Source organism: Trichoplusia ni, chromosome 22 (genome assembly GCF_003590095.1).
Source record: "Trichoplusia ni isolate ovarian cell line Hi5 chromosome 22, tn1, whole genome shotgun sequence".
Taxonomy (NCBI): Eukaryota; Metazoa; Arthropoda; class Insecta; order Lepidoptera; family Noctuidae; genus Trichoplusia; species Trichoplusia ni.
Genome location: NC_039499.1, coordinates 2,001,967 through 2,020,715, shown reverse-complemented (window position 1 = coordinate 2,020,715; position 18,749 = coordinate 2,001,967). Strand labels below are relative to the sequence as shown.

General features: G+C 41.0%; 1 protein-coding gene across 4 annotated transcripts in view; it reads right to left on the bottom strand.

Annotated features, from left to right (window-relative positions):
- Positions 1 to 472: 472 nt before the first annotated feature.
- LOC113504618 (RNA-binding protein Musashi homolog Rbp6) overlaps positions 473 to 18,749 on the bottom strand; it is a 453,082-nt gene continuing 434,805 nt past the window's right edge. The window contains exons 9-15 of one of the 4 annotated variants that reach the window (XM_026887011.1): positions 18,598 to 18,682; positions 16,650 to 16,682; positions 15,660 to 15,740; positions 5,403 to 5,468; positions 4,071 to 4,291; positions 2,113 to 2,179; positions 473 to 1,761 (exon numbers count right to left, since the gene is read on the bottom strand). In XM_026887011.1, coding sequence (XP_026742812.1) covers positions 2,138 to 2,179; positions 4,071 to 4,291; positions 5,403 to 5,468; positions 15,660 to 15,740; positions 16,650 to 16,682; positions 18,598 to 18,682 — 528 coding nt within the window. In that variant the 3' untranslated portion in view covers positions 473 to 1,761; positions 2,113 to 2,137. Of the gene's footprint in view, positions 1,762 to 2,112; positions 2,180 to 4,070; positions 4,292 to 5,402; positions 5,469 to 11,222; positions 11,436 to 15,659; positions 15,741 to 16,649; positions 16,683 to 18,597; positions 18,683 to 18,749 lie in introns of those variants that run through there. The other 3 variants (XM_026887012.1, XM_026887013.1, XM_026887014.1) reach the window with 3 other exon arrangements.

Below are 18,749 nucleotides of genomic sequence, written 5' to 3'. Positions count from 1 at the left end.
TTATTTCGTATCATTTTCAATATTTTTTTTTTGTAACAGGAAACATTTATATTTATAACGTATTTATATAATAATAGCTTTAAAAGATTGTTTATTATTATTACCTAAAATTTAATACCTAGATTTATAATATTAATGTTTAATTGATGTAGGTAATGAGTAATAATAATAGTAAATAACGAATGGATGCAACTGAGTGCATGTATTATATAGCGAGCGACGAACGCATGCACGGTTTGGGCGTCTAGCAGCCGGTCGTAGCGAGGTGCTACGTCGTAGCGGTGCACCGGAGCAACTGCTACGCGCGCAGCCCGCGTGGCTCCCTAACTGCTGCAACCTAGACGAAGTGGTCGATATAATGTCCAGTACCTAACGAATATGATTAATGAATTGACTTCATATTTAATCTATTACCTCAAACCTGCGCCTTTGGCTGTAATTTTTTATTATCCCTGTCTTTATTTTTATTGAAATGATTGTGTCGTGTTACTATATTGTTGTCTGTACGAAATATTACTGGTTATTATTATGTTGATTAAAATTTTAAATACAACTAAGTACGGTGTGACTCCTTATTAATGTGGAGCCGTTGTTATTTTCTCAACAGTGGTCTTATAATACGGTAAATACAATGTAAGAAACAATGAAATATTTATTACGTAATGCACAAAATTGTTATTTATTATAATTACAATACCTACTTTCAAAGGTACAAGATAGAAACGAATTATCTTAACGCGATGAGAGATATTCTGAAATGTTCCGACTTAGCTTTCCAAACGTCCTTATGAATCGTAAATATGATCATATTATCCTTAGGATAAAATTTTATACCATAGTACATAATATTAGAAAGTATGTATACGCGTAACTAACGTAGTCTTATACGGAAGTAATCGAGAAACTTGATCGCTACTGAAACAGAACAGCCGTTCAAAGAGGTGATTTTATACAATTCGAATTAGGCGAAAATAATTACATTCATAGGTAAAATATGCGTAATATAATTATAGTAGTATAATAATTATGTTAATATTTGACATTAATATTAAAAATAGATAGAATAAAATATGTGTAGGTGGACGAGCGGGGAGGCGCGCGGCGGTCGCGTTATTGTCACCGGCATCGTGCGCGCATGCGCGGGGCCCCGCCTGCGCCGGCGCAGCGCACACGCGCCCACCCACCCAACGTACGAATACAATGCACAAAGAAATAACACCTTCCACTACGAGTCCCGCGCGTCGAGGACCATTTACACCTTACGCTGTAATTCAACTATGAATAATAAAATATTTAAGATATACCTCCCTGCAATAAAATCGTCTAGATGCACTTTATATAATTATGAAATGTATTTTTTTTTGTAGTTTAAATCGTTTACTCTGACAACACATCTACGGTACAGTCGAAAGCGAGAAAAATTTGAAAAAATACCTGTTCAATCGATAGACTATCTCTCGTTCACACGACAAAAAGTAGATTATCGTTATTTACAATAGACGAGGTCCTGAGACCGAGTCGGTGGGGGGGAGTGTGTGTGTGGGGGGGAGGGGGGCAGGATGACGGGGACGAGGGGATGTTGGGATTGTTGGGAGGGGGTGGTGTGATGAGACGCCTTGGTTGACGGAGTGGTGTTGTGGGGAGGCCCGGTGTGCGGCCAGGCTCCGTCGCGGCGCGGGGCGGGAGGTGCGCGGGCGCAGCGCGGCGGCGGCCAACAGCGAGCGCTCGGAGGACGCTAGGCGCCGCCACTCCGCTCGCCACCTGCGACAACACACACCTTACTCTCACTGACCCCTAAAACTTACTGTGGTCGATGTGAGTATACAATTATGTAAATTGTAATTTCTTGTACATAATACAAACATTTTTAGATTTGAATTAATAGGTGATAGCAAGTAAACACTAAAATGAATTCTACTGACATAAGAAAAGTAATGTTGTAGCTATTTAACAATAAGCCTTGCGAGACTATTTAAAAAACGTTTTGTATAATTGCCATACAAGTGTTCATTTTCGCGGCGCTATGAATACACGCTGAAGTTTTTATTCAGCATAACGACATTTTAATAGAGTGGAACGCAAAAGCACATTAAAAATACTGGTAATACTCACGTAAAATTTTTGTGCTATAACACTTTCAATGATATCCGTTGGTAAAAGCCGCAGGAATCAGGGGTCCCTGAAATAGGAAAAATAAATAAAAGTCAATTTTAGATAGCAGAAGTGTTCAGCCTAAAATTATTGGCATGCAGTCGAGGTTATAATTGAATAGAAGTATAAACCGTTCAGGCGAACATTAACCTCTCCGGGGGCAGATTTAAAGGCAGTAAGTTTGGTGTTTGCAGTCGATAGAGTGGTAGCCGGCTCGGTGGCCAACAAAATAAAAACAGTGAGTGGATGAGTTAGAGCAACGCGCGCGACCGCTCGGCAACGGTAATTACACCGCTTGTTCTCCTTGATTTACGGTTATTGCCCGTGGGGGCATTCCCGTTACCTAATAAGACCGTTTTACACCCGGGAACCACATGCGCCGCCGGTCCGGCCCGGCCGACGGTTGGACCGTTCATTCTCTCATTAGCGACGTATTTGTTTTGCCCCGGCTATTACGGACGATTGAGTTAATATCCCGTTTGATATATGACGCGCCTGAAACGGAAGGGTAGCTCAACGTGGCGATAGCGAATGGCTCAAATTAAACCTCGGGTAACAATCAGTTAGCCCGATCGTGTCCAATACCTGTTCTACATTTAATTGCAATACGGCTCTGGTTGATTGACTGTATCTCGATTGTTCGATCAAGGTACGGTAGACTCTCCAAATTTGTCCCCGTTCCAATTACAACAAACCGTTTCACATTCTTGTTTAAATGTTCATATGGCCGTATAATAAGTTGGCAGTAGCCAGCGTTGTGATGGTGTAAAATTAAAGCAACTTTCGAGTTCAGTTTGAAAAATGTGTCGAGATAGCACGACGTGAGGAGTTAAGATCTCGGTGGCGGTGGCTGCACGGTGCCTGGCGGGCGTCGACAAGCAATGAAGACTGATGGCGTCTCAGGGAAGCAGTTATGGAGCGCGGTCGCAGTTTTAAAAAGCCATTACCCGCGGCAGTGCACCGCGTAGATTGCGCCGCCCCCGCCCTCCGCCCGCGCTCATATTTCGGAACACTTTATAATCGCATCTCTCACGCTTCACTCCCTTGCTAACTTATGGTGATTACGCTTTAAGAGCGACAAGGAAGATCGGTTCCATAATGAGATTGGACCGTCTCGCTAAAATTTTAGAGTGTCGTCGGCTGCTAATTGCGTCTGAGTCTGGAGGCTCGGTGCGCTTGGCGCGGCCGTCGCGACGCGACACCGCCGCGCCGCGCACTTAGTGCCTTATCCCACGATGACTAACTGCTAATGAAATTCTTACACCGGCTAGACACCCCAAATTTACTGCAGCTCCCGAGAAATAAGATCGTGTGAACACACAGCTATTTTTCTTTCCTGTTATCATGAATAATGCAAAAATGAATTTTAACATCACAGAATGCGAATCAAACGTCCTGGAGAAAAACAAAACAGAACAAACATTAATTTGAATGCTGTGACAGTTGAAAGTTCTCGAACAAGGACAATTTTGGGAATTGCCTTCATTTGGGCGTTACTGAAGGCATTTTGAACATGACGTAATAAATGAAAAAAGTTAGAATCAAAAGTTATTAACTTTATCCCATTCATCACGAAATAAAATAAGTACGAGAACTTTTCTTATATTCTTTCCATAAAATACTTATTATATCTAACATTGAAAATAATTACATTTGAAATTTTCGTGCTACATTTAAATTTCGCAAATGGCACTCACGCGAAATTTTCGGCGTGTGGTATTGGCTTTGAAGTAACTCGTTGCTTGCTGTTATTCTAGCAACAGGTGAGTTTGGGATATACTAAGAGTAAGAGCATTCACTAGTACCGTACTCGAAAATCTAGATCTCAGCTGAAACTGACGACTGCTTAAAATTGTGCACGAAGCTAGAGAAACAGAACATCAGCTGAAATTTAAGAAACAAATTCTTGTACGACTTACTGGGGTGTAATTGAGAGGAGCACGGCTTACGGCGATAGCCGGGAATCCAGAGGGTTGCGGGCTAGCGGCTTGCACATAGCCAACGCTATCAGCGGCGGAGCCGTACACGTCCAGCGCCGGGCCCGGCGAGCTGGCGGCCGGGAAGCCGGCGCGGCCCCCGGCAGCATGCGGCGAGGCCGGCGGGCCAAACCCAGCTGCAGCGGCTTGGTAATTGTTCATCACTGGGAATAGGAAACACCTTAAAGTTACACCCTCTCATCATCATCACTAGTTCGTTTTTTCAATTTTTAACATAGAACTGAACGAAATGGAAGCTCGGATTTTAAGCTTATAAACGTCAACTTTAAGAAATAAACCTCTTTCAACTTCTCCTAATTAGATTATGAGAAACAACCCAAGATTTTCCTTTTCTTGAATTTTGAATTTTACCTTAGTTATGATTTCAATTTGGCTTAGCCATTTTATGTAAAGCAAAAAGCAATACTTGTTCATTTCAATTCTATTATTTCGTATAGCTTTGTTTCATTCAGAACAAAATTTCATCTGAAACTACACTGTATATGCGATTTTAAGACTAAAAATCGTTTAAGTCAAGCTTGCCATTCGCCGGCCAAAGCTGAGTGGCTCGCTTTGCAGTGACGGAAGCGAGATAGACAGTGAGCCACGTGTTTATTCAGCCAGTAAAAATGCGAAACATTGTGCCATTCGTACTGGCTTTTTTCGTATCACAGTGCGACGCTTTTCCAATTCCAAGGTGTAATTTTAACTCTGTTATACTAGCGGGTTGTATTTTTATACATATGTAGAGACGAATATACTTGATGGTTTTTAGAAGACTTATGATACGATCGTTTATATATCTTTAGAATTAAAGACAGCACCGACTCTATACCAGACGGCAGGACAGGGCACAAGGAACACATAAAGCAGTACAGCAAGCGCTTATTTTCGTAAAACATGTTATGATGACTTGTCACCGGAATGAATGATGGATGATGTTGTGAAATGAGTGCACAGTTAGTGTGAAATATATGTGGTCTCAAAATATCCAGTTTCTACCCGATGTTGTAGATCTGTGGAAGAGTAAAAGTGTGCCTGTTAGGGAATGATGTTGATAAGTGAGGGTGATGTTAGCTTGTTGGTGAATGTTTTTCTGAATAGCGCGGTGATTAAGCGCAGGGCAGTTTGCGTACACATAAATCTCAAATTCTATTCCAGGTATGTGTTCAAAATGTTTGTGCATGTGAATTGAATTGTAGCTGCACTCGAGGTACAGGACTAATCCTGGTGTTGGGCATCGTTTGCACATGAATGTCGTGTCGGCGTCCTCACCTGAGAGCGCCTGCGCGAGCAGCGGTGTGTTGTTGTTCGGTGTCAGTTGGCCGTTGGTCAGGTCAACTGCAAACATACACACGGTTCGCATTCGCTCCACATACACGAGTGACGCACACACTCGTTAGTGTAACACACACACATTCATGACTGAACCATCGAAATTTTTGAAAATCTAGCAGTCTCTCCGACCTCCGTACTTCTTCACCTCATCTTTCCTCAATTTAGCATATTGAACGGTAAAGTGACTATCGATGTAATCCTAACTCAATATTAAAGTTTTCTAGCGTGGATAAAGTTGAAGCGCGTAAATGCATGAATAATTTAACCGATGGAGACAGATGCGGAACTGACGAATGAGGAGAGACTCCCTGGGCTCAGATTATGTCGGAACAAAAAAATATCACGTATGTCACGTGCATTCAAATGAAAAAGAGAGCTCGAAGTTTCGCGGGCATAAATCACAGAGGGCGAAAAAACTTTTACAAAATATCCAGTAAATTATCCGACGTGAGTTCTCGGTGGCACGCGGCGGTCTGCTTATTGAATAGGGAAGGGCATTAGCATACGGCGCACGTCGCGCCGTCTTGCGACTTGCGACGCGCGACGCTCGGCCGCCGACGCTTGCCCGTTGCGAAATGCTTGCCACACGCAGCCTTCACGCGCATGTTAAGCCAACACTACCTTAGAATAAATAACGATGACAACCATAACCAGGTTATGGAGAATTCACCTTCAAATGTGAAAGAAGCTAAAAACATTTTTAGAGATGTTCTCAAAGCCCCACTAACCCGTATAAATTTAAAGTACATTTTATTCAAAACGTAACCCGATAACTCAACAATAACTAGATTAATATTCGTTCCATATTTTTGCTTGCTCATAGTGTCACCATTTACCCCTATTGGCTTGTACGACAAATTTTATTTTTGTCAGATGCGCAAGTTATGATTTAGTGTGAAAAATGGAGGTCCGCGGTCGCACCAGGTGATTACCGGCCTGCGAGTGACTTTGCGAAAAAAGTACAATATAAGTAATGGAGGATGAATGATAGATGGCGCGCGGGTGCCCACTCCCGCGCTACGCCGCGCGTGCGCCCATTCGCGCCTGCCGGGCCACCGGGCTCCCGCACTAAAATGCTGACACATTTTAATAACATTACTTTGCGATGTGAGAGGCTATTTATTTGAGGGCCCAGCGTAATAAATAAGAATTCGAGTGTTGGCGCAGACACGTCTCGGGATCATTAATATGTCGATCGGTCTTAGTTCATTCTTTTCCCATTACTGCGAGGCGCACAACGATCGGCTTCTTATACTCATTAATTAAAAGAGTTTGAAATGTGCGGAACTATTGCATTTAGAAGTTAAAACACTACTTTGTTTTTATGGTAGTCCTCATTTGTCAGTATTCGGTACCTTATTAGATAGCTTGCAAGTGACATATTTCATTGTATCAGAAGGGTGTTTATCGTTTCAATCATACTTCACGGGTCGGTTCACAGCAAACAAAGTCACAAACAGGCCCAACTAAGTTGGGTGCAAAGCGTGTTCCTGACCTCAAATAATTTACGACTTAAACAATTCAGTTTACATGCGAACGGTGTGAGCCGAGTTATCTACAGCGGTCATATCTGTGTCGGACGTAGCTCCCAGCTAATAGATAGTTTGTACAACCATGTTAACGCATGTTCATTATGTAATTTGTGCGTGTAATAGTTAAAGTTTCTTGAAGCTTTGAACGTAACCGAGAAGGTAGAAACGAAGACGCCAACAACAAAGTTTAAAGTTCAAAAAGTTGATGCACGTGTAATTACGGAGTTTTCTACCTTAATAAAGTTTTGGCTATCAAGCTTGGTATTCCGAATCGCTGGCGTTCTCCCCGCTCGAGGTCACCTAATTGTTAGTTATTTCTTCTACTTACTAATATCTTTGTGGCAGAGTGGCCCATATAAATTATATTTAACGTAGGCGAATAAGTTGGAGTTGAGATGTCTCACCTTGCTCGCGGGGGAGCACACATTCATCTATAAATTCAGAGGCCGTCTGGCAAGAGCTATTCGAACTTTCATAATTGCGAAGTTCGGGCAAACTTAATAATTCTTCTTCAGAAGTAGGATGACGGCCGAACGAAATATTCACGGAGCGTACTGGCGACGTAACACCCGCCCTTGAATCCACTATATTACAAGGGACTTTTTATGTGTTACAATGTCCCCGTCTTCGAAAATCAGGCCCGAATTTTAAGGTACGAGTAGGTAAGTATTTTATTAGCTTTACTCATGAAAGTAATAACAAAGAAATGGAAAAGTTTTTTTTTTGTGGATATTAAAGCTTTTCATATTTCATTTTTGTTTCGTCATGTATGCGTGTAGTGTGTATAAAAGTATACGGATTTAGTATAACAATATGTTTGATGTTAGCTTTTGATGTGTGTTTGTGTAATGGTGGGTATGTGAATAAAATGTGTAGAAACTCGAAAACTGGTTCCTCATAAATGGTACTTAAATATTAACTCGTGTTCGTCGGAAAGGGTAAAATGTGTTAAGAATACTGCGTGTATTTGGAATGGGAAGCTCGAATCCCTCAGCTAAGAGATCGCGATACTTCATTTCGCACTTGGAGCGATTGAAATGTTTTATTTGAGCGTTTACTGGATCCTCGCGCACACGCCTCGCCCAAAACGTATATTTAATAGGTGCCATCAATAACTCACCGGGAAGATGATACGCTTTTGCGGGTTTTCGATCGTTTAGCTGGGACTTATCTCAATTGCAAATTAATCGTATTTCTATGCTGGTTGTTGCCGGGCAGCACGCACGCGCCCGCTCACATTTGTAATTCAAAGAAGGAGTCTCGTGTCCTTTCTCTAAATCTCAGGAGCCTTCGAATCTAGTTTTTATTGCGGTTCGCTGCCTCATTCAATAAGGTGTTTACTCTATCACGGTAACCGTTACACGCGCTTCCGTGGTTCAGCCATAGAATGGGATTAGTCGGATATAACACGAAAAGCGATATTAAAAAAGCGAAAAGAAACTCGAGAAATATGAAATCTTCATAAAACACACAGATATGATAAGAAAAATCCAAATTATCTCTCTCTACGAGTGACTAAAACTTTTCAATTAAAGTTACTACCCATGTAGTCAAATTATAATTTACCTACTTGCGAATTAGTTCCGCTTACATCTACAAAACCAACTACTGCTTAAATAATTACAATTTTAGTTTTTCTATGCTATGATCAAAAATGTTTTCTTGACTATTCTATCACTTTATCTCTGGAATTTTACACTTTTTTTTTTAACTATGACGTACATACTCACTGCCTAAGGCAAAAAATGACAAAATTACAATAATACTATTCTAGATATAAAGTCTTAAAACTAAACAACAATAAATACATCTATGGGAAGTTTGCACCACCAATCACAATATTATTATAAACCACCAATTACTATTCTAGTCGCTTTCATAACTACGAGTATCTTTTGTACAAAGTAAAAGCAAATTTTATTTTTCAGCTTTAATTTATGTTATTCTTTTCACAAAAAAACTTCGTAAGTCGACACTAATTTGAAGCTCGTCTAGTTATACAATAAGTAACAAAAATCGCCCGAATAATCTCAAGTAACTAGTCTAGACTAGGTATCAAGAATTTATCTAGTTATAATTATGTTAGACGGCCAGAAATTTCTACGAAGACAGCCTACGCGGTTTGGCATCTGTTCGTTCTAGTTCTTATGTCTAATCTAGAGTCTATTTAACATTTGGTCTACTGATGTTCTAATTTACTTCTTAACTCCGAAAACACTATGAAATGTCTACCACACTCCAGTCTTTACTGTTCAAATCTTCCAAATGTTACACACATGATTACGTACACTATTCTAATGTCCAAAAATAGTGACAAAACTGTAATGTTCAAAATCAAAATTACTCGCCCTAGAGATGTAGAGGACGTCACACTCCTTTGGTTCAACTGCTGTTCTCGAGGTAAACACAAGTTTGCATGTCGGCGCACCAAGTGCGTGGGTTGTAGGTACTAGGTAGGTAGGTATTTACACAATTTGTGTGTATGTAAATCCCTTATCCCCGTTCGGAGCAGTTTAGAGAGTGTATCGGCTCGTTGGTGGATGCGGACACGGACTATGGGCTATTAGAGCAGCCGGCCGCCGCCGTGCAGGGAGGAGGGACTTACTGTGCGTACACCGGACACATTGCGCAGGATTTGTGCGCTCAATACGACACTAACTAGAAGAGATTAGTATGCTAATAGTGCCCATTATGGACTCACGGACACACTCCAATTCAGTGGAATTCTACAATAAAAATTTATGGACGATGGAGCTCGCTAGACTAGCGCATTTATAGTCAAAATCTATGGGCATCCATAAAATAAAATCTATCTAAAGTAAAATAAAATAAAGAAATAAAATTTCTGACCCATCCAAACACAGCACTCGTAATGCTAAGTCAGCGTGGTACCGCTGAGCGCTATGGAGGTACACTATCAACTAGGTATTTACATGAGTATCTAAACAAGTGCTGTAAGGTTAGTACGGAACGAGGTCGCACTCAACTCCGACCTAAGCAACAAGCACTAAACGTAACAGTTACTAACACAATTAACGGTCAAATATCTTAAATTACAAATGGAGTTGGCACAGTTCGCGACGCGCGGCCACTCGCCGCCTCGCCAGCTAATTATTTGGATTCGAACCGACGGCCGTGTGACCCTTCAAGGAATTTCGTTTCAAGGCGCTAATTTGTCGTAACGTTTCCTTATTTTTGTTTTGGACTTTGTGTTGAACGAGCTGCTAATTTATCTCGAAAGGATACTAACTGTAAATCGTAATGATACTGCGCGTTTCGGTAACGTTTGAAATGTTTACGGTTAAGTGTGGAAGTGTCTATCGAACTATGCAAAATAGTTGTGTGGGTGTGTCGGTTCGCGGGTTGCATTCTGAGGGCGAGCGTGTTGAATGTGGGGAATGCGGGCGATGCGGCGAGCGGGCGCGGTCGCCGGTGTGCTGCGCCGCTCGGGCTCGCTTACCGGCTTGCTGGACAGGGCCGCGGCGCGGGCACCACGCTGCGTGGACCGCGTTGGATGAGTCAGAAAAACGAAACACGAACGTTAGAATACGTATGATACCCGTCTGAGATGCCTACCTACTTCATATATTTTGTAAGTTCATCGCACGCTAGCCAACTCCACGGTTACACACTATCTCTTCCAGTTTATTTTAGTCGCAATCGATATGCGAACGAATGGTAACTGAGGTACTGATCGACCTCGATTTATAAAACGATAAATTGGACAATAAACGATAAAACGTTTTGCTTATACAACGGCAATTTCCTTTATTTTAAAATATAGCGGCTTCACAATATTATAAACTTACGAGTAATGATATAAGACGATATGTCAGAACAGCGATAAGAACAATACTAAACTTATGATTATAAAATAGACTTAATTATTATAAAGAATTTGACACATGGGTTACAATAAGTAATACAATCATGAAGAGATTTGTGCATTATGAACGACACCTAACTAATTAATATTTACGTATTTATATTAAGATAATTATTGGAATTACTTCCTGAGGGATACCGCAACTCAGTTAATTAATAGTTTCATTATTAAAACTTTACATCTGAGTTTATTGCATCGTGCTATATGGGCGAACCTAGTCGGGCGATTGCGACACGCATCTGCGAAATCGGGCCTTGTTTACCAAAAACATATTTGTTTTTGCGACATTGCATTCCTTGATTCGAGAGGGGATCGTGGGGCGTTAATACCAAAGAGCTATTCGCTTGAGAAAAGATTTATTTATGTTCGTAAGAATTTCCGGGAGCCGTTTAGCGGGTGTTCCGGGTTAGAGAAGAGTAAAGGCGGCGCGGGCTCGCGGCTCGGCCGGCGGCGGCGGCGCGCGCGCCTACGAGCTCTGCCCGAGCACGCCCGCGTTTACGTACTCCGCACCGACCAACAGACGACTTTCCGGTGGTATAACTCCCACTACACCTGCGGCAACAAAATAAAAAAAGCTACAAAGCCGGCTACGGAGCTACGAGGGTTCCGCCAACAGAACCGCGCTTAAATAAACAAACACTCCACATGAAAGGAAAAACGTTACGCGGAACCCTGATAAAAACTCATAGTCTAATTCAAAAATTAACATGAAGGGGGAAAACAAAAGATATAAAAAATATCATTATAGCGAGGAGTAAAAGAGGAAGAACATCGCCCTGAGCTCCACTCATCGAATCTTTATGGGGAAACTTGGAATTGATAGTTTCCTGTTTACTGTTTTCGGGCTATTTAAAATTGTTTGCACGCACGAAATGATGGACCGGCTTTATTAATGTTCTTATAGGCCTGTCTGCACGCACGAGGCAGGGCGCGCGGGCGGTGCAGCGCGCGGTCATTACGTGGCGTACCTACTCACTGAATCTATCATCAAAATGAATCAAGAACATGGTGTTATTCACTGAATAATATATTCTGTATTAGTATATTTAAACACGCAATGGATCACGAAAAGGGTAAAAGTCAATTTTGATGCCCGAACACTAATCACGATTACATTCTGTTACAATGTACTGTGATTGACTCGGTGGTGATTTCGAAAACAGAATGGAAACTACAGTGGCGGTCACACGTTAAGGTACTCTTACACGACGCGATATATTACTTCAAGCTTACTTTATGTATGACTAGTTTAGAGGATGGCGATAAGGACGGTCGCAAACGTAGCGATATAATGATCAAATGTTAACTTATAGTTACGTAATAATTTCGATTAAAATACCTTAATTTTGACAAATAATTTGCGAGGTGTGGTGATAAAGCAATGGTTTATTGCTATTAATTTTGACGATTACTTAGACCGACCGTTTGGAGACGAGTCTCGTATGGCTGCACCTTTATTCGAATACACGGAACCACTTTACAATAACAATAACGCGAAGAAGGTAGCGTAAAGTAGATGCATCCAAAAATATTATACAATAACAACAATAAATATTAGTATCAATAACATTATCATTTAAGCGTGTGTAAATATTTAAAATATAATAGAGAAATAACTTTCAAATTAAAAGTTAAATACATACATATATTACAATATAATTATAGCGAATATTCAATAAACTATTAAAATAACACTTTTCAAGCTCGATGTATTGTTTATTTTATTATTATAATGAGTAAATTAAATTACGAATCTAAACTAAGCTAAACTTTGTGAAGATCTATGCAAATAAAAATCTAAATGTCAGTTAGTATTCATCCTCTAAACTTAGTAATTTTTGAAATTAATTTCTCTACATTTCTTATCTGTCTAATATTTATTTATTATACTCTTAGATATAATGAAGATACTAAATGTACGCCTGAACACAACGTTTTAGTCTCGATAACTATTTCAAACATTCATGGTTTAAAAAAAATGACGACGAATTATTCATGACTTTGAGTGCGTCATCCAATGTTTAAGGTTTTATTAAGAAAACGTGTTATTACGAACTTTCCCTCAGTTTGGTAGTTGAAAGACAAGAATATATTGTTATTAATTTTATTGCCGCGTACGACGAGTTTCGGTTCATTTTGTATGCATGCATAGGGATACGGCCCTCCCTTATACGAGTTTTACTTTTGTTTACAACTGTTGCTAGCAAACAATTCTGAATTCATTTTTGGCCGAAAGTAATATAATTTTGTTTTGTGGACGATAAACGTTGTGTCCAGTTGACCTATGCCTATAGAAATCCAAACACTAGACGCTACAACATGCTAAATAGAGGATATCGATATAATGATTACTGATTCTAAAAAGTCCTACAGCTATTTGCCGCTATCGTTTACACCTAATTCAATAGAGAGGAAGAAGATAAAACACCTACGAGTCTAATATTACACGTCTATCGACAAGATTACTATAATTTAGTCCGGACTACGATTTTCAATAAATATGCAAATTAGATTATGATCTTAGTTGTTTCATCTTGTGAAGCTTAAGTGCTTTGATTATCTCGGCCATCGCGGCACTTGTAATTGAGTTTGAGTAGATGAAGATTTACACCTTTTTCTCGATGGTTTATAGTGTAATGGTTTTCAAGTGTCATTGGTTGTTATTCGACCGCATTTTCAACTACGCAAACTATGCCCCAGCAGCTTCGAGTTTTTCATACAATATGTAAAACGAGCACGTCTGAAATTTTCGTATGTCTAAAAGTGTTTTCTTACTCGGCAACGGTAGCGCTACAAATTATTTGACATTAATTCCGTCCCATTAGAGACTAACAAACTTGTTTATATGTTCGAAAACTGTCTTCGTCGGAGCCGTACGTGCAGTCGTTTCCCAAGTTGGAGGAAACGACTAGTTCATATTAAAGGCGCGCTGAAGTTGGGGATCGCAGCGGCGCGGCACTTTGTCATCGCATCTGCTGCGTCAAAGGATGTAACCGCGCTTTACTTCGTTATGAAATTATGCTAAGGGCGACACGATCCCTGCACTGAGATATTAACATTCAAATCGTAAAATTTAATTAACCGACTCCTGACCGGATATCTACGGTTTGATAATTTATGGTCTACTAAATATTGGCGATGTAGATGACATTACCAATAAGCCGGTGGCAGCGTCGCCCGAGGAATGCTAATGGGCGAAATGGGCGCACATTAATTGTGCCGCCGTGTTTGCGCACACCATACGCATGCACGACGTTGCTACTCACTACAGATTTTGTATAACCCTATTTGTGAATAAGTTTGAGAAAGAATGTCAATAGTTTTTAAATGATAGATTTTTATGTGCATCAATGGGTAAGATTAAAGATTTTGGGCGCAATATTTCCTAAGTAATTACGTCGAGAAATTGTAATGAATTAGAAAAGTTTTAGATTTATAAAAATTCAATAATCATCCATGATAAGATTTTAAGGGTAACTACTTAGAAGACGAAACGCTTTTGCTGTCTAGCTAACGAAATGTTTAAGAATCTTGACCAGTCACTAGCCGACGACAATTACTGTGATAGAAACGAACTTTCACGAACGAAACGCGGGTCTGACTTCAGTCACAACCAACACTCAATTAGAATTTCGAATAGTGCTCGCGTTTCTACATTCTGGCAGCGTCCGACCGAAAAATTCTTGCGGCATACCGGCCGAGAAAAAAGCGGAAAGCCAAAGCTTAGTGGCGTAATTATGGCGGAGCGGAGGCAGCTCAAACACGGAGTGTGGACAAATAACGAGAAGAGTGTTTGTGCAGCTGCGCTCCACACGCCGCGCCCGCGCCCGCGCCCTCAGCCGCGCCCCGCGCACGGCCTATTCCCTCACTAGTGTTATTCCTCCCCGACTACGCGGCCAACTAATCCCGAAAGAACAATAAGAACCGCATAAAAATTAACATTCTGGTCTCATTCGGTAGGATCGACTGGAAGCCCGTGGACTACTTTTAATTAGTGGGAATTCTTTTTCGTCCGTCCCGAGATTTACATAGAAGTCACCACAAAAAGGACGTCACTTTTTCAGTACTTTTGTTTGAATCTGTTTAAATCTCTTTTAAAAGCTTTCGCTGTTAATGAGGAGCGGGCGATGATGCGATACTAGTAGCGGGCGTGCGGCGTGCGGTGTGCGGGGCGCGACGGGCGGGGGCCCGCTCCGAGCCGGCTGGAGCGAAGGCGACCTGGTATTTGCGCTAGTGTTTGTTTGCCCGACGCGTAGCATTTGAGAATCGTTAGGGCGAATCGTCTGTAAACATGGAGCGACGCGCTCGCAATTGGCCGGATTGTCTCGACAAAATTCTGAAGATAAACAATAAATAATAGTTCTCAAAACATGGACGTTTTGTAATTGACGGCGTGGCAGATTTATCTAGATGGTTCAGTCATTGTTCGGGGTGTTAACTTGTTAGTAAAGTTGTTAGTGAGAGTTCACACGAACTTTTGCCTCGACGAGTTAGTTGAAATGGGAAGTTAGGACATAGTCACCACAGCAGATTACGAAAATTAGCGTATGCGTAGTTAAGTTTGTAAATGAGCATGTCAGTAGTAAGCGGGTCGGTGCCGACTGCGAGACAGACGTTAGCGGTTAGTGGAATGCATTGTCGTGGCGCGAGTTCACAGATGCATGGCGTGTACATTGTAAACCCCGCTGAGCTCGAGCGGGTGGTAAGGCAGGAGAGTCGCCAGGTGGTGGTAATGATTGCCGGACAGTTGGTGGTGCAAGCTCGCCAGGGGATTACCTGCAGGGTATGGCAGCCCGAAGCTAGGATAGCCCGAATAGCTACGTCCTGCCGCGTAGGCGGCGTACGCTGCGGGGAAACCTGCACAACAAACAATCACAAGTTATTACGTTGTCACAATACCACACTCATGTTCAGGTGAGAAGCGGAGGTTAATCGTGGAATCGCATGCTTTCATTCGGCATTATGTTGTTTCAAACGTTGCTTTTTAAATACTGCTTCGCCGATAGTGATTCATTGAGCGATATAAACATTCGGTATGTAACACGTGTCCCGGTGGCCCAATTCTAAAATAGAGCCGTCACATAAAAGGTAGGCAAGTATATCGCACAGCTCGGTACGACATTGCTTTGGACATTGTCCAGCGGATGATATTTTGTAAACATCGTTTAATGTAGCGCAGTATACAGAGTCTAACGACGGCTTCATACTAACGTAACAGATACCTAGAGTCTTTCATTTACAAACTTAGGGTAGGTATTATCAGCAAATAAAATCTACTAACTATAGAAATAAATACAATTAACACTAGTATGAAACTAATAGTACAGCGAACGAATCGGCGTGACGTGTACTATGAGCTTCGTTAACAAAATAAAGTCCGTTATAAAATGTAAAATGAATGATGGCCGGACGGTCCACGGCTGATATGATTACTATATCGGATCGTTTATCATATTATTGCCAATCAAAATAGTGTATCTGTCAGGCGCCGCGATCCATCACGCGGCAGACGGTCGCGCGGAAAGTGGGCGGCCGCGCGGCTACCATTGATTGAATCTACACCGCCAACCAACACTTTAAGTGAATTACTCAGTTAATTAATTACTGCCATCATCCGTTCTGGCATGTACCCCCGATTAGCACTTCAATAGACCGTTTACGAATGTTGTTCTAGCTTATTACGCTCCACAGAGTGAGGAATGGTCTGAGAGATGCAGGGAATAGCATATGAAGTGACTGTTGAAAATATAATGAGAATCAACTTACCGTCAGGAAGAGCACCCAATGACCACATGAAATCTAGAAATGTAAAAACATTTACATAAATCGATCGATCCTTACACCTTACATTTACATATGCTTGTGTGTCATAACAATTTAACATTGATATTACATTGACCATTGTGCCTTGAGACACTATTTTGCTTGGCGAAGAATTTTGAGCTTACAATTATTGAGTAAATATGGTGAAATATAATGTCTATATCTAAGTAATATTTATATAAAGAGCATTCAATATGTCTAGATGGCGTACTACTTTCAAACATTTTCTAAAGTGGCTCCAAGTATGGGGTATGTTAGTAATCTCGATCACCATATCGATGACGTACCTTCACTTGACAATGTTAATCTATTCTACACATTGTTAGTCTAGAACTAAACATGTTAAACAAACAGACATTTTTAAATATTTTAGAAATGAATTTATTAATACTAAATTCTACGAAAATTACCTACTTAATAAGTTAATAAGTACAATTAATACTATTAGTTTACGAGAGCTATGTATCATAATACAAATATTGGGAGTATCAAGATCTTACTGTTAGACCAGTAACAGCATAATAGATGAATCGGAAGGTATACAACTAAAATATAAACTATAGTGAACACAGGTTAAGTCGTAATTGCATTGCACAATAATATAAATAAATATGTAAAGAGTAAGGATTCAAATTAAATAGATTACCTAATTTATTAAGTACTAGAGACACACAATTAATTTAGGGAAATTTAAATTTACCTAATTTTAAATTTCTTTACAAAACAATAGTAATGTAAATAAATCAACAAAAATAAAACAAATATAATCTAATGATCTCCATAAAACTGATAAGTAACATCCACAGACAATAGGTACCTCTTTCCTTCCACTGACAACATTTTTGAAAAGCCGACATCAAGCTGTAAAGCTAGTCAGGTAGAGCTAAAGAATTGAATATATCATTTATGAAAATATTGTCAAACATTGTCACTCGCCCGCAAATCGTGACGTCACTAGGCTCTGCTGCTAAAGTTAGTTACTTCATGGATGGATGTGTAGCAAAACTGGCAAGAATCATCGACACCTTAAGGTCTCATTAAATATCTCATATTAAAAAGCTACTCAGAAACCAGAAAAATACCAGGCTTAAGACTATATCTTCTAGCTATGTAAGTATGTATGTATTGAAAATCAAATTCAATTAAGCACCTACTACCCGGTAGAAAAATATTGCTCTCTATCAACCCTACGTAAAATTGTTCCAGTTTTTCTTTCTACTTTTCCTCAAAATGTATGAATATTTATATAAAGTATTGTATAAGAACTGATTCTATAGCTCTTCTAAATTATTTTGGTACACATTTCGAAAATCTGCTAACTAACTGATTCTCTAATGGCAATTACTAAAAATAAGACACTTTGGATATTATCAGTTTCCTTAAAGTACATTAAAGTTGTCACTTTGGCTTGGTAGGAAAAAGAGAACAGGAATGTAAGAAAGAGCTAGGAATGGACAGGAGAGCTGGCTCAGCGTTGAGGAATGCAATAGAAATTATCGGAAGGTTCTGTTCAGAGAAGCCCTAGAGGGGAGAAACCGTTAGAAGGGATGATGCGGGTGCTGCTGAAAGAGGATCGCGGATCAGAGGGGCAGAGGAGTCGGGATCGTGGTGTGGGTGAGGGGGGAGTACAGGGTCGGGATGTCCAGGGCGTGGGCGTTAAGGAGCTCGGACACGGAGTACGTGAGCGGGGGGAGCGCAAGGGGCGCGAGCGCAGGGCGCGGAGGGCGCGGGGAGGGGCGGAGCGCGGCTAGCGCGCGGCGGTAGGCGGCCGCGGCGGCCCCGGCGCCCGCGCCTGCGCTCGCGCCGACCAGCAGCTGCGCGGGCGCGTGCACCGGGTACGGCGCGTACCGCACGCCGCCCGCGCCGGACACGCCGCTACCTAGCAACTCACCGTACGCGCCGCGACCGGCGGCTCTCGTCTTCGCCAAGTTTGCTGGGAGCATTACTTCTTTCGGTTGTGCTTTTTTGCATTCCACCTGTAACAAAAGTACACGTTGTTAACCTTAAATCATACCAAGGAAATAAAAAAATATATCTTTTACA